This window comes from Phyllostomus discolor, chromosome 6 (assembly GCF_004126475.2).
Source record: "Phyllostomus discolor isolate MPI-MPIP mPhyDis1 chromosome 6, mPhyDis1.pri.v3, whole genome shotgun sequence".
In the NCBI taxonomy this organism is placed as follows: Eukaryota; Metazoa; Chordata; class Mammalia; order Chiroptera; family Phyllostomidae; genus Phyllostomus; species Phyllostomus discolor.
In genome coordinates, this window is record NC_040908.2 from 18,518,777 (window position 1) to 18,540,559 (window position 21,783).

A 21,783-nucleotide genomic window follows, 5' to 3' on the forward strand; every position below is an offset into this window, starting at 1 on the left:
TTAGTATCTCACAGCATCACAACATAATTCAAAGTAACAGTTTTAATTAATTTAGATGATTCTACGCATGATCGTATTCGATACATTAATGAGTCTACCAGAAATATAAGTTGTATGCACACACACGCGGAGGAAGATGTGGAAGAAGGTGAGCCTTTGTCGTGGCGTTTTCTGAGGAGGAAGGATGGCAGCGGAGCGGCAGGAAGGAGGTCTTCACTCTCCACTGTGCTTCTGGGGCACCTCGTTGTTGTTGTTGTTGTTCACTGTTTTTCTTTTTCTCTTTTAAAAATGAGGATGTATTGATCAAATAAGAACAAGCACAGAAGAGAGAAAACGCCACTGTGTTCTCAGCCTGTGCGCTAGCCGAGACAGTGGCTAAAGGGCAGCCTCTGCCTCGAAAGCGTGTATGGACTGGATAGGGTCGTGCCCTTGAGAAACAGCTGTCCAACGCGGTCTGACTGTAGGAACAGCGGACAAGTTCAGAAGCGAGACACCAGCGTGTGCCACACTGTGGGGAGAAGGCTTCACGGGAGCGGTTCCACACACGTGTGAAAGGGAGCATCCCGGTGTGGGGCAGTGTCTGAATCCAGCGTGTTTCTTACTCGGCAGTTTCTGCGAAACACATTGCCCTGGGGGCGACACAGAGATGAGCAGGGCACGGCTTCTCACTTGTTGGCTAAATGGCAGACAACACAGGAAGCCGAGGGGTGACATACAGGAACATAGTGGCGTGTGTCTGCACAGATGTTCTGGGAGTGCAGATGAGGGAAAACGTCACCCCCCAACACTCCGAGGTTCTTGGGGAGGCCTCCCAGAACCGTCGGTGCTGACGGGGAGTGCAGGACGGTTACAGCAGACGTTTTAAAGGAGGAGATGAGGAGTTCGACATGATGTCAGGAAGCCCAGTAGACTAGACAGAACAGGCTTTGAGAGAAGAGCGGAGAAGGGTATCCTTGTGAAGGTGGATCTGGGTATTATTACAGTGGATGGGAAATCTTACTGAGTAAGCTCGGTTTCATAAATGTAAAAAAATTCTAAAAATTAATTACAATTAATGCAAAAATTATTTTTCCACAGGGTCCTGTCAAAACTTTAGCTTACATGGTGCTTTCTTTTTTTTAGAGCTTGCCGTGGTGGACTTTGAGGTATGTGAATATTCATCAGCAGTTGCTCGAGGAACGCTCACCTCAGCTCTTTGCTCTTGCTGAAGATTGTATTGATCAAGGTAAGTAGCAGGATTTTATTCAACATGGGCATGTAGTTCCATTTTAATTTCTTGGCTGACACATTTCTTTTTAGCTTATTTTTTTACGGGTAATAGTGACTTTATTTGAGGCTCTTTCTTTTTCTTTTTTTTCCTGAAGGTGGAATATCACAAATTACTAGGCTCAGTGGGTTGAGGCACTGACCTGCAAATCGAAATGTCGCTGGTTCGATTCTCAGTCAGGTCACGTCTCTGGGTTACTGGACAGGTCCCTGGTTGGAATTATATGAGAGGCAACTGATTATTGTTTCTTTCACACTTCAATGTTTCTCTCTCCCTCTCTCTCCCTTCCTCTCTCTCTAGAAATGAATAAATCCAATCTGAAAAAAAAAAAGAAAATGTGTAGACTAGTCTTCCCCCATTCATGCGATCACATATTTTTGAAATTAAGTGAGAGACACTCTATAAACAAACCTAATGCAAGGGAGAAGGAAGAGTGGGGGTAAGCATCTAGTTGATGAAATTGGGTGAAGTGTTTTTTTAAGGATTTTATTTATTTATTTTTAGAGAGAGGAGAAGGAAGGGAGGGGGAGAGGGCGAGAAACATCGATGTGTGAGAGAAATATCGATTGGCTGCCTCTTGCACGCCCCCAACTGGGGACCTGGCTGGCAGCCCAGGCATGTGTCTTGACCAGGAATCAAACTGGCCACCTTTCAGTGTGCGGGATAATGGCCCAACCCACTGAGCAACTCTAGTCAGGGCAAAATAGGGAAAAGTTTTGAAAGCCAGGGATGAGCAGAATGTCATTGATAATAATGGGGAAAAAAGCTGGGTTTTTTTGAAGGGATATCAAAAACATTTGGAGGAGGATGGCATCAGGATTTAGCCCACCATTTAATTTTTTTAAAAGGGTAAATTACATGATACTTGCATAGGATATTCTGCTGTTTCCTGTGTTTTATTATACTTTTATAGAAAATTGATAAATGAACAAAAAACAAGATATCACTGGCATTTTTTTTTAAAGGAATTTAAGTTTGATGTGGTCATTAATGGAGATTCAGTCCACGTTATATAAATTGCATTAATGGCTATATCTTTACCATATCTCTGACCAATGTTCACAATGATGACCCTTTATGAAGAAAAGAAGAGAATACCTTCCAAGGTAGGACCCATAATGGCTCTTTTTAGAGAGAATTCTAGGAGGTAAAATTGAGGTTCCCCATGAAAGGGTTAACTAGGACGTCTGGAAAACGTGACCGTGAGTGACTCATTCCCCGAGTGGCTCCCGTGTCTGCAGTGTGTTGCGGCCTGTCATTTGCTTTGCCTTGCCACTGGGAATTTTTCTGTTGCTGCTATTCTAGGCTAATCAACGACATTTTTCATTTTATCTAGTCATAAATTGGTCCATTTTGGCTGTGTCTAACTAAATAACTCTGCAGATAGTCTTAAGCTGCAACATTTCATAAACAATTTTATTTAACAAAAAAACCGGTTTGCTCTGGGATTTGACCCAAGTGTTAACCAAGCCGTCAGTTATAACTGGAATACTGTTCGGTGTCCAGAGAAGAATCTTGTATTTGAAATGTTGCCCTTGAGGGACCGTCAAAAAGTTGGCAGGATTTTTTTCAGCCTGTGAGGCCGAGCAACGGTATTATGAACAACTGCGGTCTTGGAGTGCTTGCCCAGGAATGCCATGCCGGTGCCGTGCGGTGGTGTGGGGCCCATCAGAGCGGCAGCGGGACTCTGCTGGGCCGGTCACGGCTGTGAAGGGAGTGGGTCAGAGTCTCGGAAAGCATGTTCCTCAGCACAGGCTGCGGTATTCTTATGGGTGTCGCACGAATGACACAAGGATTCTCTAAAGGCTGCTTAAGGCCACATGGCCATTTGTTGTAGGGTCTGCTACTGGAAATGTGTTCCGGTCCAGCAGGAACCCGAGGGCTGCGGTTTAACTCCTCGAAGGTGAGCTCATGGAGAGGTCACTGTCTCAGAGAAGCAGGTCATGATGCTTTGTCCGAGAGTTCGGTCGTGACGGCCACAGGCCGTGGAGCGACTCCAGGGTTAGATTGTTTCCACATTGGAAGAGTTTAAGAGATTAGTCTCTTGGTGACGGATTGATTTTTAAAATAACTTGATACTTTGGAATGAGTGTTATTGAATATGCTAAATATGATTTTTAATTATAATTATCCATAAGGATTTCATTAACATAGAGATTTTGGTTTTAACATATGTTTTTTATGTGTACTGGTTGATATTTTCATCCAGAAGGTCATGAATATTCATTTCCATGGAGTGCCTACTCATTTGGTGAAAATAATAAATGTACTTCTATTGGGTCAACATGCTCCTCGTTTTTATTTAAACCTTGAGTCATCCAAAGCTCAAAACTTTGTGTTCATAGTTGATTCATTGTTTTCCATTACTCTGCATATCTAAGCCAGCTCTTAAATCTTATCAGTTCTTCCCAAAGGGTCCCCACATCCATTCTTCTTTTCCATTTCTACAGCTCTTATCCCAGTCCACTGCTGCAATCTGTCATTTGGAAAGGCCCCCTAGAGATTATCTTGTCCAGCTAAGTAACTCATTTAGAAAGAATTGAGACTCAGGAGAAATTGCTCAAGAGCCAGAACTATGATCTGGAGTTTCTGACTCCAAATTATGTTTCTCCAAACTGGTCAGTAGGGCAGAATTCTAGTATTTAGTAGTGATAATGCAGTTAACATTTCTATAGTGTTTACTCCATACTAAGAACTGTTCTAATCTTTAATACTTCTTCACTAATTTATCCTTATAGTAACTCTTATGAGATGATACTGAAGAGTTGACATAGAATGGTAGAGTGGTAGGTATAGTGTGCTTTTTTAAAACAGCTTTTTAAAAAATGCAGTTAACCTATAATGTCTCATTTGAAGTGTACAGTTGATGACATCGTTCATATGCATATACCTATGAAATTATCGCAATCAAGACAATTCACAGAACATAGTGTTTTAAGATCTGGCTTTTAGTTCCTGTTCTCTCATTGACTCCCTATGCGACCTCAGACAACTTCATCTAACTCCCAGACCAAGGTTGTCTTCTGTATAAAATGAACTTTGAATCCTTTCCAGGCAAAAATAGTGTGATTCTTTTCAGGCCATCTTTCCGCCCATGCTAATGCTGAAGTCTGTTGGGAGATCGTATCCAAAAAAGTTACCTCCTCTTTTCTTGGGATTGTTCCGAGATGACCTTGAGTGGGAGCCCATTCCATTAACGAATCCACATTTGCTACAAAGAGCTTCCTTTTATTAATTGAAAATGCCTGCTGTTTTGTCACAGCTTCTGGCTAGAGCTCCTGTTCGATGTAGTGGCTACTAGCCACACATGACTGTTTAAATTAAAATAAAGTAAAATAAATGAAATTAAGACTCTAGTTCCCCGGTTTCACTGGCTACATTTCAAGTGCTCAGAAGCCACATGTAGCTAATGGCTTATCCTTTTGGAGGGCACAGCTCTAGAATTTCCCTCACCAGACTCACTGACTGGACCGTCCGGCTGTGGAGCCGCGGAGCGCTGTGGCCGGCCCTCCAGTCACCTAGGGCTGCCCGTCCTCACTTTGCCTCCAAAAGGTTGCTCTTCCCTTGTAGGCTCTTTCCTGGCCTTTGTTCCTTCTTCCTGTACATCACAGTACCGGACTGAGTTTTCTTTTTTTAAAGATTTTATTTATTTTTAGAGAAAGAGGAAGGGAGGGAGAAAGAGAGGGAGAGACACATCAATGTGTGGTGGCCCCTACTGAGGGCCTGGCCCTCTACCCAGGCGTGTGCCCTGACCGGGATTAGAACCGGCGACCCTTTGGTTAGCAGGCCAGCACTCAATCCACTGAGTTATACCAGCCAGGGCTGATTTTTCTAAATATCAATTTTGTCATGACATTTTTAATAGAAAAAGATCTTTAATTATTCCTAGTTTTATCTCTGATGTCCTTTTCCTGGAAAATTTGATATTTAATAAAAAAAGTTGTTTTCGAATGCTTGCTGTGCTCCAGTCACTGTGCTAGGTGCTGGGGCTGTCAGTGAACTCAGCGGGACAGGTGCTAGAATATAGGAAGAAAGGAGTCTAAACTCGAGGGATCAGAAGGCTTCACAAAGCGGCTGATGCTTGAACCGACTTGTGAAGAATCAGTAAGAATTTATTAGGTGGAGAGGTTGGACAGGGTATACGATTTGCACAGAGAGAGGCACAGAGACTTGACTTTGTGTGTTTGGACACTGCAGGCGTGTGCAATGGCGGGAGCGGAGTGTGAAGCATTGAGTGTCAGGTGGAATGGGGGTAGACAGATCTCAGATCACTAAGGACATTGCATTTCTATCTTGTTGGTGATGGCTAAATACCTGCTCACTCCAAGGATGTTTACTGAGTGCCAACTGTGATAGATGCTAGGCATGCAATGGTGAACAGACAGGCACGTGTGGGCCCTGTATTTTTTTTCTTGTCTGAACCTTATAGTCTAGAGGTGAAGTTGTAGCCAAGTTGTACCCGTCTTTCAAGGCTCAGCCCTTCTGACAAGGTTTATTCAACTATTCTATCCTTACAGGTTTCCCTCCTTTGTGACTTAGGGCCAGTACCATAGAATTTCACGTCAGATTAACTGTGTATTGAATAATGATTATGGTTTTTCTTTTCTTTTTCTCCCCTCCCCTCCCTTCCCCTCCCCTCCCCTCCCTTCCCCTCCCCTCCCCTCCCTCCCCTCTCTCCCCTCTCTCCCCTCTCTCCCCTCTCCTGTCTCCCTTCTCCCCATTCCACTCCCTTTTGGGGGGAGAACAGGGCTGAAACCTTGCTGTAGAATGTAGCACAATTCTAGGCATATATAACAATTCAGTAGCTATTGATGAAGAGTTATGGGATGGGAGAGAGGCAAACAGTTGGCTAGCACTTTCCTGTTTGGACATGACGGGTTGTGTGCCTTTTGGTCTTTATGCTTATGATGGATAACCTCCACCCAGCTCCTGAGGCCTTTATGAAGATTCCATTCGGTTGGCATTTTACTTAGGACACCAGGATGCATTTGGGCAAGAAAGTATAATCTTAGTATTTATCTTAAGCACTTATCTAATAGTTTTACAATTTAGTCATTCCTTCTACTTTTTTTTCCTCCTAGAATTCTTTTGTAAAGAATTCATCTTCATCAACCAAGGCTATTCATAACCCTAAAATATAGTTCAGGAAAGGCAAGATAGCTTCTTAATTATTTTGCTTTAGTTATTTTTTTAAAGATTTTATTTATTTATTTTTAGAGAGAGGGGAAGGGAGGGAGAAAGAGAGAGAAACATCAATGTGTGGTTGCCTTTTGTGCACCCCCACTGGGGACCTGGCGTGTGACCTAGGCACGTGCTCTGACTGGGGATCAATGTACACTAAACTGGGCATACTTAAAGCATACAATTTGCAAAGTTTGGACACCCATGAGAACATCACCACAGCTGAGGTAATGAGCACACCCATTGCCTCCAAAGCTTCCCCCTGCCCCTGGGAGTCCCTTCCCATCCATTTCCCCCCCCCACCCCCGCTGCCCCCACACCAGCCTCTCCAGGTTACCACTGATCTTTCTGTCACAATACATTGCTTTGCATTTCCTAGAATTTTTGTGAAAATGGATTCCTACAGTCTTTATTTTTCCTGGCTTCTTTCACTCAACATGATTATTTTGAGTCATCCATGTAGTGATTTACAACAGTAGTTCATGCCTTTTAATTGCTGTGTTGCATTCCATTAACTAGAAATAGCAGTTTGTTTATCCATGCATTTGTTGTTGGAAATTTGGATTGTATCCAGTTTGGGGCTCTTATTCTCTATAATTAAGTAGTGTTTTATGGTGAGGTACTTAGAAACCTTGTTCTTGTTCCTGAAACATTGAATTGATGTATTTATGTATTGATATTAGTGTGGACTCATGGGATCCTAATTCACTCAGTGGATTATAATTTATTACTATTATTATTTTGGTGCTCAAATTATCCCAGATTTGGCCAGTGGGAGCTTGTTCAAACTGGCTTCTGTGTTTTTTCAACATACCTGTGAGCACTTCTTTGTTTTCTGATATGAGAAGATATTTTAGCCTCATTTTGTATTTTCTTGCCCCAGCCCTGGAATCAGTAATTCCTCCAAGGAGTTCTGGATTCTTTTAAAGCCTTTCAGCAGCCATAGCTAGGCAGTGTGTATGTGTGTATACACACACACATGTTTACATCTCTGTCTATTTCTGTGTCCATCTGTGTATTAAAAACCATGAATTTACATCGTCATCACAAGGTTTATTCTAGTCTTCTCTCCTCCAAATGTGTAACTCCCTTCTCTGGCAGTGGCAAACCAGGCTCCCATTATCTTCAGCTGATGGGCTTGTCCAGTCTGTCCGTATGTAGTTAATCTCCCAGCCACCTACACTGTCTCTGCGACGTCAGCTCAGCCACGGAGGCTGCTCCCTTGGCCTCGGCCTCATGGAACACACAGCTCAGTACTTGACCTGGCTCTGCTGAATGCTGGGCAAGCCCCTGGTCCTGTCACATACCCCAGTTGAGACCCTAACCCAAACATACTGGTCTAGTCCCAGCAAACTTTGGGTGAGTCCCAGGCTTGGCAAACACTCTGGATGGGTCTCTGTTAAGCCACCAGCGCTGGTTTTGGCAAATGCATAGCTCATGTCTCCAGCCTCTGCAAGCCCTCCACGCAAGCCCTCCATGCAAACCCTCCATGCAAGCCCTCCAGCTGAGGCCCCTTTGGAGATGTTCTTGGAAAACACACTGGTTGAGTCTCCAGCCAAGACTAGGCCCCAGCAAACATGCCGAAGTCCCTGACCCTGACCCGGGAGCTCCAATTAAAATTTAACCTGGTGTGCTCTCTCCCCCTCTCTTTCTCTCAAGCCCCGAGGGCCCCGTTTTCTTTTGGTTTTCCCTGGGGGTGTTGAGAAATCAGTTGTTGGTCCAGTTGCTTCTCCTTTGTGGGTAGTCCGCTTTTTTCCTTTCGCTGTCCCTAAGATCTCTGTGTTTGGGGCTCTTTAGTTTCACCTCGACTGGATTTCTTTCTCTGTTCTCTTGTTAGGGATTTAGTGGACTTTCTTTTGTCCTTTTTTTTTATTGCTTGCCCTCTTCTTTTTACTGGGTTTTCTGACTTTGAGATTTAGTGTCTTCCACATTTCTGGAAAATTCTTAGCCATTATCTCTGAAAATGCTGCCTCTTTTTCATTGTCTATTCTCTCCTTTTAGGTCTTTAGACATGTTAGAATTTCTCATCTTCAACATTCTTTAATTCTTTTATTTTCTATCTCTTTGTTTCCCTATATTGCATTCTGCATAATTTTATTTCATCTATCTTCTAGTAATCTGGTGTGTTCATTCAGTTTTTAATTTTCATTAAAAAATTTCTAGACTTTTTTTTTGCCTGCCTAATTTCTGTAGTTTTTTATTCCTTGTTCGTATTTTCTAGCCTTTTATTTCCGAAAGCCTCTTAAACATTTCAGATACTGTATCTGGTTATTTTAGCAACTGAAGGCTTTGAGGGTCTGTTTTTACCTTTTGTTGTTTCTGCTTTCAGGTATTTGTACCACATGTTCTGTGTTGTTTTGTTCTGTTCTGAGTTCGTGGTCCTTGGGGATTTGTCTGTGGGAAGTCTTTGAATCCTGGTTGAAGTTGCATTCGTTCAGAAGGGGATTTGTCTTTTTTCCCCCACATTTCTGGGGTCTAAATTCATGGCTTGAGTCTTTTGTTTTTTTTTTTCCTTGTCTGTTTTTTCCTGCTTAGCTTGAATTGGTCTACAAATCTATGTGAAGGCTAGCTTATGGTTATAAATTCTTGGGATCATTTTTTTCTTTTCTCCCACTGCCATTTTCTTTGCTGACCTCTTCTGCATGGGCAGACTTGCCTCCTTCTTAACCTTTCCAGGAAGGTGCAGGTCTTTGGGCCTTGGCTTTAAATGAAGAACACCTGCCCGATGGCCTGCCTTGGGTGGGCCCGCCCCGTGTCCCCTCTCAGGCGTCACAGTGGAGCCCTGAGGTCCCCACCGTGTGGTGGATGGCTTCAGGGCAGAAGATGGCTGTAGTCAGGCTTAATTTCTAAGGTTGAAGTTTTCACTCAGTTTTTGTTTTCTGAATATTCCCTACTTTTTTCCCAACACAATCCTTAACAAAAAAATATATATATTAGAAATTCAAATCCAGCTTTTTAGAGGTGTTTTTTGTTGGGAGAGTAAATTGGCCATGCTGTTGGAATCTAAGGATTAAGTTGATTCTTAAAAATAAAAATCAGGATTATCCCCTTTCTTTATTTGTGGGATAGTCTTTGACTTCTGAGATGCAGAAAAAGCACGGAAGTACAGGAGCAAAGCCAATTATACTAAACTATGTACACCTACATGCCTACATACATGTAGTTAGGCAGGTAGGTGGGAGGGGAGGTTACAGACCACAGACACCAGCTTTGGGCATTTATGTAACTTATTTACGTGTTATCAGGACAGTTTAAGTGTGACAGTCTTCTCTCCACCCATGAGCTGTCATCACTGCCAGTCTGTGAGCTGCCACTACATGCAAATCTATGTCAAGGGCAGAAGTGGCCTTTCTGTGACATTTGTGACAGGATTTTAACCGGCCGCGGCCGGGCTTTGCGTCCTCTGATGCCGTTTGCATCCAGGACCTTTAGGGAAGATTACTCTGCTGTCGCTGATGACTAAGCAAAACGGTGTCACTTTTGTGCTGTGCTAAGATCATAGGAGATTATCATATTCCTGAGAGTAATGGTAGGACAGGGATAACGGGAAGACAGACAAACCCCTGGGAACTTGTGCCGATTAGGGCTGTTGTTGAGGGGCGGTGAGGTGACCTGCTAGACATAATTCATTATGCACAATTCATTTGACAACCATTTTATTTCAGCTACTGTGTTCCTAGGTTATTATCCTCCCATGTGAATATTTATCTGTTGCTCCTTTTTTTTTGCTGTTACTTTCACTAGTATTTCTTTTATGCTGAATTTACTTCTGTGCCATAAGTTTGTTTCTTCAGTTTCTTCTGCGCTACCTTTTCCTTCTGAGCAACCGCCTCTTCTGGTTTAGGAACAAGCTGCCCTTTTTCAGGACGGGAGAGCTCATGTACGGGTTAATCCTCCCACAAGCTCTGTAAGTTTCGTGCCGAATCTCGGGAGCTTCATTCCCCTGGATGCACTCCGTGACCAGAGAATCCACACCTAAACCCTTAAGATCAGCATTGCTCTCTGCATTTTTAAGCACATGCAGCAAAAACTCAGCGCTGATTTTGGGCCACGAGCCCCGTGTCCAGCCCCACTGTTGGGCCGGGGCACACCTGCCAACTCCACCATTGTAACGGTGGAATGGTGCGCATCACTTCTGTAAAGTGGCGTCCTTCAGGTACTTGATGACTCTCAGAAATGCACGCTCTTGATGGCCTGGGAAGTTTCATGAGTGTTCTTTAGGTGAACACAAAGATTTGAGCCTCTTGATTTTCATGATTTGGTGGGGTTTTCTGGGTCAAGTGAATACCATTTTCAGAGGTCACTTCAGGCCACATTTGGAAAGAGCTCTCCTTTCCTTTTAAGGGAGGAATTACACATTCTTCAGGAGGGAATTTGTAAGCTGATCTCTTCTTCAGATTTTCTGTGCTGTTTAACCCTTCATAGTTCATTTGGTACTTGGTATCAACAACTTGAGTTGTCATATTTTTTGATAGCACGGTGAAGACCGGCACTTTAAAATAAGGAGGAGCAGGGCCATGAATCACCCCCTAGGGCTGTTTGGAATGAAGGAGGTGATGTATACAGTGTCCTTAGCTTTGTGCTTGGAACATACAAGTGCTCAGAGAATGTCAGCTGCGAACTATTGTGTGTTTCCTTATCTTCCAGGTTTAAAAATCTTTAAGAGCAGGACTAATGTAATATCTACTTCACGTATTATGGACTGAACAGTTTACTCGTTAACTCACAGTTTTAACTCACAGTTTTAATGTTTCATCTTTTGTCTTGCAGTGATGAAGCTAGAGAGTCTGTTTGTAGGTGGCACGGGCCGCTGTTTGGCTATTCAGTTCCACCTGGAGTGTGCATATATATTTCTGTATTATTATGATTATAAAAAAGCAAAAGATCAGTTCAGTATTGCCAAAGACCTCAGCAAATTACAAATTGATTTGACAGGTAAGACTTTTTGCCTTTTGTCGATAATTGGTTTATTTTTATGATAAAACTAATATATACATTGGCAGTTTGGCTATATCGTTTGATTGTATTTGATTTTCTATGTCCTATTCTTTGCTTTACAAAGATAGATTTTAAAGATTTTATTTTAAAAATTTATAGTTTTACAAGAAGTTTGAAATTGTATATTTCCTTTATTCCTTAAGACGCCCCTTTATTTTCTAATCTGGGTAGACACAGGTTAGTAGTTTGGCCGCCAGGGAGTGTACAATGGGACTTCCGGCCGCCTGGCTGTGGACGTGGGTCTCCCGGCCCCTCCTGACTCCTGAGCTCGGCTTATCCCTTCTGCATTGCCCTTTTGTGTAAATGCCCATCTGTGGCTTCCATCCTGCTTTTGTTTATAAGACCTGTTCTGTTTAAGTGTTTTCCATTGCCTTACAACACTATTTGATATATAGGTACTCGATAAACATTCGTTGAGTGAACAAGTAAGTTACAGAATTTCTCCTAAGACCTCTGTGTTTCTCCTGAATACCACATAAGAAACACTGGTTCCTTTTTATGTATTGCTCTGTCCCTGGTGCCTCACAAATAATAGGCATTCCGTACTGAGCACATTCATGAAAGTTGGATGCCATCAGCTGATCACACCGTTGATGCCAGTTGGACATGAGCTCAGCGTAGCAGACTGTGACTCCAGTCTGTGAGCCCTGAAATGACCGAGCCCATTGTGTCTTCCCCAGGCTGGGTCTCAGTTATCTCCAGGGCCCATTCTTAGCCCCCAAACTTTATACTTCTTACTAAGCCATATAATAAAAGCCTTCAGATATGTTACGAGTTAAATATGACTTTGTGGCCTGGCCTGGGATCTTGGCCATCTTTTATTATTGTTTGTGTAGGGGAATGATTAAATATCCAGATTACAACTTTTGGAACTATGGCCGTGTGTGCGCTGGAGTCTTGTCTGTGTTCGAAAGATAGTTATATATGTAACTCGTGAGGGTAGTGTCAGAGATTAGGTCTTTGAATGTTGTAGACCTAGGAGAGTTTTCTTCTGACTACTTAAAAAACTGATAGCACTGTACTGTGTACGGTTTGCTTTAACTGTTGGTGTATTTTTTTTTAGTTTTCATAATTTTTTCCTAGTTAAGTGTGAAGAACTGAAAAATACAAGTGTGGTACTCACAAATATAAAATGAGAATCAGATTTTTTTCCCATTTGGCTATAGCCTGACTGTAAAAAAAAACCAAAACTATAGCCTGACTATAAAAAAACTAAGCCACGTCAGACCCTCTCAGTAGCTGCTTTAGTGTGTCCTGTTGAAGAGGCTGATGTGTGACTCGGAGCCCGACCCCCAGCAGGATGTGACCCAGACTCCTCTGAGGCTGGCCTTTATCAAGAGTCTTTGTAATCTGACTCTTACCAGAAAATGGGTGTTCGAACTTTTGCTTCTCTTAAAGCTATTCCGCAGCAAGTTTTTTCAGTTACAAAATGAAAAAAAGTGTTTGCAGTGCCTGAAGGCTGATAGTGGGATAGAAGGCCTGGGAGTCAGAACCTGAAGACCCTGCCTTTGGGCTCTGGCTCTGGTACTGAGCGGCCCGTGACCTTAAGCACATGACTCAGCCTCAGAGCCTCAGTGTTTTCATCTGTTGTATGGAGATGGTAGCATTTCTTCTGCCTGCGGCACTTAATGAGTTACCCTTCTGAGGAAGTAAGGCGTGTGACGTGTATGGGATCCGTTGGCAGAAATCCTGGTGTGAGTTTGGGCCCCCTCGCTTGTTGGCTTTGTGACTTTGTAAGTCATTTAAAATCGTCCTTGGGACTCAGGCTTCTCGTGTGTGAACTGCAGAAACACTGTATACACTCCAGAGCACTCTGAGAACACTGGTCTTTGTGATGGCACAGTAGATCTGATTGATTGGCAAATCCATGAATATAATTACATATTTTTTTCAGGAGCTTTGGGCAAAAGGACACGGTTCCAGGAAAATTATGTGGCACAGCTTATTCTGGATGTAAGAAGGGAAGGGGATGCACTTTCAGATTCTGAATTCAGTCCAGCCCCGACTCCTCAGGAGCATTTAACCAAGGTGAGTAGGATCCTGAGTTACTTAAATTAGCACCCGAGTCTAACAGTTTTCAGTAGGTGGGTTTCACACAAACACAGGAGTGGGAAGAGGCATTTTGGCCCTTCTCTAGCTTTTCAAGGGAGCTGGGGGCTGCCCCATGATGCTTGTGCTTTTTTAACCCTTAACTAGAGCTGAAAGGGAGTTCTTTTCTTCTCTGAGTACGAGTTAGGAAGTAATGCAGTTAGTTGTGTGGTGCCCTTCGCCCCTCTTTGAAGAAATCCGAAAGGCAGGCTGAGGAGAGACTAATTTTTCAAGCTGCTACCTTACTCTTTGCCCTGCTTTTGCCTTCTGTGGATGTTTTTGAACACTAAGATTTCAAATTTCTTGGGCTTTGAAATACATAAACAGACAATCAGAATTCCTTTTTACCAGTTTTCCAATTTGTCACGTGACTCTGTTCCTGGGCGGGTTCCTGCCTTGGTATGTTCTTGAGGTGGCCAGCGCTTTTCTTTGTGTGACTTGAATTTATGGCTCTTGGTCAGTTTACCTACTTAGAGGCATTTCCCGCTGCCTCCCTGAGGCCATTAGCATTTGTATTTTCTTATCTCAGAGACCCCAGTCCAACCTCTCTGGTTGTCCTGTGGTTGAGGTTACTGCCCTGGAAGCCTGCGCCTTGCTGCTCTTCATTCTACAGCCTGCGGACGGACTCACCCTGGCTACACTGAACGCTGAAATTCTATTTTTGTATTGAAATTAATGCCAAGGGTAGGGGCTAGACACCGAGCCTCAGTGAGAACCCAGGAAAGTTATTAGATTCTTAATTTCCTTATTTGTTAAAGGGTAAGATTAGCTCTGGAAAGACACTCCACAAATGTGTTGTTAATCATTGGAAATGCATAAGTAGGTTGATACACCCTTCTCGGGATGAAAAAGGGTGAGAGTTTGGGTATATTCTAGAGCTGACCAGTCCAGTTCGTAGTCATCAGCCACATGTGATTGTTAATTGCTTGAAAGTTGGTTGGTCCAAAGTGAGATGTGGAAAAGCAGAAAAAACACCAGATCTCATAGATTGTGTACAAAAAAAGCATGCATAGAATCTGATCAATAATTTGCTATTGATACATGCTACAAGGATAATACTTTTGATGTCTTATGTTAAATCATTTTGTTTTTAAAAGTATTTTAAGTGTGGCATTTCGAAAACTTAAAATTACATATTTTTAAAATTATGGGAAGGCCTGTGCTGCAAATGGACGGCCACCAGGGTGTGCTGTGCACCCACCTGCCCTGCCTCTGAAGGGTCTTGGTGAGGGAGGGAGCCGCGTGCTTTCAGTGGAGATGGAGGAGCAGCCCACAGTTCTGTGTCCTGCCCATCAACAGTTGGAGGCTGCTGTACTGTTCCTTGAAACCTTGTAGATGGAGCTGGGCCCGTGGTTAGGGTGAACTGGAGGATAAACAAGGAAAGCTGTTCTGGGCTGTGTTTGTGGGCAGGTGACCGTTTCCCAGCTAAGGGATTGCCAGTGGAGAGGTTGACTTTAGGCCTAGACAGTTTTCAGACTTTGGAAATTGGGGAGTGGGTTGGGGGGCGGGGGACGGTTCTGCCCAGCTCCACTTAACTCCTGAAGTTTTAGCTACTTTTATTGAACTAGAAAAAAATTAAATCGAGTTCATTGAGGAAATACTTACATAAAATGTATCTATTTTAAATGTACAGTTTTGATGAGCTTTAGTAACTAGATAGACCCGTATAACCACCACCATGATCAAAGCGTGGAGACCTTTCCGTCAGGCCGAAGCCCACGCGCTCCCGCAACCACCCCCCTCGCACTGGGGTGCCTTCTGTCACGGGCTGGACCTGTCCTTTCTGCAGTGGCACCTGAACAGAGTCCTAGAGTGTGACTCTCTCGTGCCTTAACTCAGTGCGCTGCTTGAGACCCACTGGCTCTCCGATAGCAGTCGCCGGCGCCTGCTTACTGCCAAGCTAGCACCACAGGGTGCTTATCCATTCCCCGTTGGTGGGCAGCAGGCTGCTTCTGGTCACTGGCTGTTATGAATAAAGCTGCTTGGAAGATTTGTGTTAAGTCTGTGTGAACATGTACTTTTAATTCTCATGGGTAAATATCTGGGAGTGGATTGGCTGGATTATGTGGTAAGTATATTTTTTAACTTGTCCAGAAACCACCAAACCGTTTTCCAAAGTGGTTGTACTACTATTTTACATTCTGACCATCAAAGTATGAGAGCAAACTGTTTTCTGTGGTGGTACCATTTTAAGAAATGTTCAACCCTGGCTGGTGTGGCTTAGTGGATTGAGCATTGGCCTGTTGTTCGAAGGGTCGCCAGCTCAATTCCCGGTCAGGGCACATGTCTGGGATGTGGGCCAGGTCCCCGGTTGGGAGTTTGTAAGAAGCAATGAGTCGATGTTTATCTTGTACGTCGATGTTTCTCTCCTTCTCTTTCTCCTTCCCAGCCCCCTCTCTAAAAATAAGTAAATAAATAAATAAGTAGCCTTCTTTTTAAAACAGACATTTTCAGATCCTTGTCAACATATAAAATTGTCAGTATTTTAAATTTTATCCATTCTAATGTGTGTGTACACTACTGTAGTAGTTCATTCCGACTCTAGTTAGTATTTCCCTATGGACTGCTGTTGTCCATGATATTTTCCGTGTGCTCATTGGGTATTTGTGTATCCTCTTTTATGGAGTATCTATATGAATCTTTTGTCCATTTTTATGCTGGGTTATCCTCTTACTCCTGAGTTGTGAGAGTACTCTGTGTCCACACACAGCCCCCTTTTAGATATTTGCGAGTGCATTATCAGAGTTTGTGGCTTGGCTTTTCATTTTCTATATTCAAAGAGCAGAAGTTTTTAATTTGATGAAGTCCAACTTATTAAATTAAGTTTTTCTGTGATAGTTCAGGTTGTTTTTGTGTCTGCCTACCCCGATGCTGCAAAACTTTTCTCCTAGGGTTTCTTTTAGACATTTTTTACTATTACTTCCTACTTTAAAGTCTGTGATCAATTTTGGTTTAATTTTGTGTAGGGTTGAGATAGGGGCAAGGGTCATTTTTTCTGAGTGGATATGCAGTTGTTCCAGAATCATTTATTGACAAGGCTTTTCTTTGTTGACTCACCTGTGCACCTCTGTTGAAAGTCAACTGACCGTACAATGTGGATGTAATCCTTTGGACTCTGTTTTATTCCGCTCAGCTGTATGTCTGTCTTCATTCCAGCACTGCACCGTCTTGGTTTTGTAGTGGTTCTTAGAATCAAGTATTCTATCAAGTCTTCCAAGTCCTCAGATTTTATTCTTTTCAAATTGTTTTGCTATTCCAGAGCCTGTTGAGAAACAGAGTTGGGAATAGATGTTTCAAGTTATAGTTTAGAGGCAGGGTAGAAAGATCTGTTTGTGGATCCTGGTGCATCAACCAGTAAACGGGCCTTTTCAAGGTAGACTCCAGCAATGATAGCTGCTCTTCGCTGCTGCTGATACTGCCAGTGCGTTCCTGAGGTACAGACGGCTTGCCCTCTATTTCTGCACAGAAAATTGCCCCACGTACGTGCTTCAAGAGAAAGCCCATTCACCATATGCAGACTGTCATAATCTTAAACAAAAAGGTTTATCCTTCCCTAGCAGTTAATTGCATACAGTCTGTTAAATGAATCAAATTTAATTTTTGGTCCAAACATTTTCTTTTGTATTCCACCAGAATCTTGAGCTGGACGATGATACTGTTCTAAATGAGGTGAAGTTAGCAGACTGTGAACAGTTTCAGATGCCCGACCTGTGCGCGGAAGAGCTTGCTGTTATCCTTGGAATCTGGTAAGTTAATGACTTCCTTGGCTACACTGAGCACCGTGCGTGTTGGTTCTCTGTGCTGGGGAGAACCCATTCTTCATTCAGGGGGTTCCAGAAGGTCTGGATGAAGAGGAAATCTTGTAATTCTTCTGAAGATTGAGAATAGTTGCACAGCCAATTAAAAGGTTAGAGATTAGTCCCTGGTTGGATAGCTCAGTTGGTTAGAGCCTTGTCCCCATAGTGCCAAGGTTGTGGGTTTGATCCTCAGTCAGCTGCATACAACAGTCAACCAATGAGAGCATGAATAAGTGGAACAACAATTTGATGTTCTCTCTCTCTCCCTCTTTCTCTCCCCCCTCCCTGCTCCATTCCCTCCCTCCTCCTTTTATTTAATAGGAACCACACACAGAATTCCGTTTCTAAATCCAAATCAATTGTCCTATCACATTATTTCAGTCCAGTGACAGAATGTATGCTTACTACTGAAAAATTATTTGTTCAATTTATAATGATATTTAGTGTATAAATAATATAAATAGCAAACATTTACAAGTAATATGTGCTAGGAATTATACCATGTACTTTTGCATTATCCCTCATTAATATTCTTTTTACGTATATTTTATTGATTATGCTATTACAGTTGTCCCAGTTTTTTCCCCTTTGACCCCTCCACCCAGTTCTCTCCTCCCCTTCTGCAATATGCCCCCACTTAGTTCATGATGATGGGTTATGCATGTAAGTTCTTTGGCTTCTCCATTGTCTACACTCTTCTTAACCTCCCCCTATCCTGTACCTACCCAGTAATGCTTCTAAAACCCTGTACTTTTCTTCCCATTCATCCCCTTCCTCCTCCTTGCTGATAACCCTTCAAATGATCTCCATATCTATGATTCTGTTCCTGTTCTAATTGTTTGCTTAGTTTGTTTTTGTTTTTAGATCCAGTTGTTCATGATTGTGAGTTTGTTGTCATTGTAATGTTCATAGGTTTTTTAAATTTTAATTGTTGTTATTTGTTTGTAGTTTTGATCTTCTTTTTCCCAGAAAGTTCTTTTAATATTTTGTGTAATAAGAGCTTGGTGATGATGAACTCCTTTAACTTTACCTTGTCTGGGAAGCACTGTATTTGCCATTCAATTCTAAATGATAGCTTTGCTGGAGTAATCTTGGCTGTAGGTCCCTGCTTTTCATGACTTTGAATATTTCCTGCCAGTCCCCTCTTGTTTGCAAGGTTTCTTTTGAAAAATCAGCTGACAGTCTTATGGGAACTCCTTTGTAGGTAACTGTCTCCTTTTCTCTTGCTGCTTTGAAGAGTCTCTCTTTATCTTTAACCTTTGGTATTTTAATTATGACGTGCCTTGGTGTGGAGCTCTTTGGGTCCAACCTGTTTGTGCCTCTCTGAGTTTCCTGGACTTGTATGTCTGTTTCCTTTGCCAGATTGGGGAAATTTTCTTTTATTATTTTTTTCAAATAAGTTTTTCAATTTCTTGCTCTTCCTCTTCTCCTTTTGGCATCCCTGTGATTCAGATGTTGGCCCTTTTGGAGGTATTCCAGATCTTCTTAAACTCTCATTTTTTTGAATTCTTGTTTCTTCATTTTTTTTCTGGTTGAATGTTTATTTCTTCCTTATGTTCCAATCATTGATTTGAATTTCGGCTTCCTGCCTTTCACTGTTGGTTTCTTGTGGATTTTTCTTTATTTCCCTTAGTAGAGCCTTTTTTTCTTCCCTTATGCTTTTGAGATCTTTGAGCATTCTGACCACCAGTGTTTTGAACTCTACATCTCTGCAGAGATTGGCTATCTCCGCATTACTCAGTTCCTTTTTTGGGGGGTTCTGTTCTGTTCCTTCATTTGGGCCATATTTCTTTGTCTCCTGACTTTGGCAGCCCCCCGTGCGTGTGTACTAGGCAGAGCTGCTTTGATTTCGTTTTAGTGCCCCTGTTAGGTTATATGGGGTGGAGCCTTGGGTATTCACCAGGGTGGGACAACTGTGTGGGGAGGTGCTTAAGAGAGGACAGTATCACTGCTGGCTGATTTGTGGGTGCTTGCTTGATACTTGCCCCATTTCAAGTCACTTCATCCACTTCCTGCATGCCACTGGCGCCCCTCCAGCTGCTGTCCTGGTTGTGGTTCCCAGGGTGGGTAGGTTTGCGTGTGTTGCGGGCTCTCTTGAGAAACAGCAGTTTCTTCCACTGCTCCAGTCTCCACTGGGTTTACTGCCAGAAGTTATGAAGCTTTCTTTCCCTCCCAGCTCTAGAGCCCTGTGCTGCGTGGTGTGGCCCGGGGCCAGGCTCAGTATCTTATAAGGTGTCTCCCTGATTTTTATCTGTTACACATGAACATGGGGCTGCGCATTCTGTGGGTCACCACCACCTCCCCACCTCTCTGCCTCTGGCTTGCCGCCACCACACCCTGACTCCCAGTCTCCACCCCTCCTACTATCTGGATGAGTATAGATAGCTTCTTTAAATCCTTGGTTGTCAGACTTCTGTACAGTTCTGGGTGTTTTTTGTGTTTAAGTTAGTTGTGTTCCTTCTTATGGTCGTGCAGTGAGGCAGGGCATGCCTACCTACATGTCTATCTTGACTGGAAGCTCCTAGTATTCTTTTTTTTTTAAAGATTTTTAAAAATGTTATTCTATCACAGTTGTCCCAATTTTTCCCTGTTTGCCCTCCTGCACTCATCCCACGCCCCACTCCCACAGTGAATTCCCACAGTGCTGTCCATGTCCGTGGGTCATTCGTATGTGTTCTTTAATTAGTCTCTTCCCTTTCTTCCCACCACTGTCCTCCTCCCGCTTCCCCTCTGGTTGCCCTCAGTCTTTTCCATGTTTTCATGCCTCTGGTTCTATTTTGTTCATTAGTTTATTTTGTTCATTAGATTCCTCCTGTAGGTGAGATCACACGGTATTTGTCTTTTACCTCCTGGCTTAGTTCACTTAGCATAATGTTCTCCAGTTCCATCCATGCCATCCCAAAAGGTAGGAGCTCCTTCTTTCTTTCTGCTGTGTAGTATTCCACTGTGTAAAGGTACCACAGTTTTTGATCCACTCATCTACTGATGGGCACTTAGGCTCTTTCCAGCACTTGGCTATTGTAAATTGTGCTGCCATGAACACTGGGTGCATAAGCTCTGAGGATTCTTAGGCTGTTGTCCTAGCAGTGGAGTCACTGGGTCAAAAGGCAGTTCCATTTTTAGTTTTTTGAGGAAATTCCATACTGTTTTCCACAGTGGCTGCACCAGTCTGCACTCCCACCAACAGTGCACTAGGGTTGTTTTTTCTTCACATCCTGGTCAGCACTTGTTTATCCCTCATTAATATTCTAACAACCATAAAGGGTGCAGTTTTTCTCTATTTTTCAGATGGGCAATCAGGGTTCCAGTGGCTAAAGGACTTGCTCAGAATTACAAAGCAACAATTAGGGCTTGATTCTAGGATTTACTGACCCCAAATTCTGAGTGCTTTCTGCTATTTCTTAGAACATTATTGTGGCAAATTCATAATTGTAAACTCATTTCAGGAAATGAAATCACACCAAATATATTGGATATATCCCCAAGCATTCTATCAATTGAGCTTTAGGTATATTGAGTTGGGCTTCCCAGGGAAAGAGGACTAAAAAAACCAAGAAAATGCTTGTTTTAAATACTGTTTTTCCCCCAAATATGATCTTGGTGGAATCTCAGTATACAGAACAGTTAAAAGTGCTGATTGTATTTGATGGGCAATTTAAATCTTCATTGGTAGAAACTACTTACTATATTCTGAATATTAGAGGATGTGATGCAGTTTGTAATCCTCTGGGTTAGAACATCAATGATTTGATGATTTGCAATAATTGAGTTACCATAGGGATTGTGAGCAGCGATTTTGTTATACTACCTGATCTGTCTAATCTCTGAGGCCATTAATCCCTATGGAGAGGTGACTTGGACATTGTGATAGGGTGGGTTGGTTTGGAAAGGAGATGCAGAGAAGGTGAATTCTTATAGGTTATAGGTGGTAGATTGGCGAAATAGTGGCTAGCTTCTTGCCCCTTCCCTGGGCTCCTGCTTGAGTCTGATTTTACCTGAAGCCATGCACTAGAACTTGCCCCGTGTCTCTTACGTGTCAGTACACCTAATTGTTTTTATCTAAGGTAATTATGGGAGGAGTTCCTTAAAATACAGCAGTCCTTTAGTGATTAGGACCGCCAGAGTGGGTGATTCCTTTTTAATCAACAGTCTGGTTTTTGGGTATACATAGTAAAATATTCTAAGCCTACCAGTAAATTATGGTAGAGTGGTAGCCTGATTCAATGACTATGTTATAGTTATTTTTAATGAACCTGTAGCATTTCACTTTCATGCAGTGAGTTAAGGATTGGGATTTTGTATCTGAGAGTTGAATGTTGGCTGGTTTTTTGCATGAGGTTGTTACCTTGGACAGACTTTTATGTTCTTGTTCACTCATTAGAATTATGGAATCTTAGAATTGAAAGGACCTTAGTTAGAGGTTAATTGGATCCTCTTGCCAACTGAAACATA

The 21,783-nt window shown here is 42.7% G+C and overlaps 1 protein-coding gene across 2 annotated transcripts in view; it reads left to right on the plus strand.

Annotated features, from left to right (window-relative positions):
• Positions 1 to 21,783, plus strand: part of TTC27 (tetratricopeptide repeat domain 27) — a 139,198-nt gene that overhangs the window by 14,607 nt on the left and 102,808 nt on the right. For both annotated transcript variants that reach the window (XM_028515689.2, XM_036027826.1), the window contains exons 5-8: positions 1,123 to 1,225; positions 11,219 to 11,383; positions 13,341 to 13,474; positions 17,168 to 17,280. In XM_028515689.2, the coding sequence (XP_028371490.1) occupies positions 1,123 to 1,225; positions 11,219 to 11,383; positions 13,341 to 13,474; positions 17,168 to 17,280 (515 nt within the window). The remainder of the gene's footprint in view (positions 1 to 1,122; positions 1,226 to 11,218; positions 11,384 to 13,340; positions 13,475 to 17,167; positions 17,281 to 21,783) is intronic.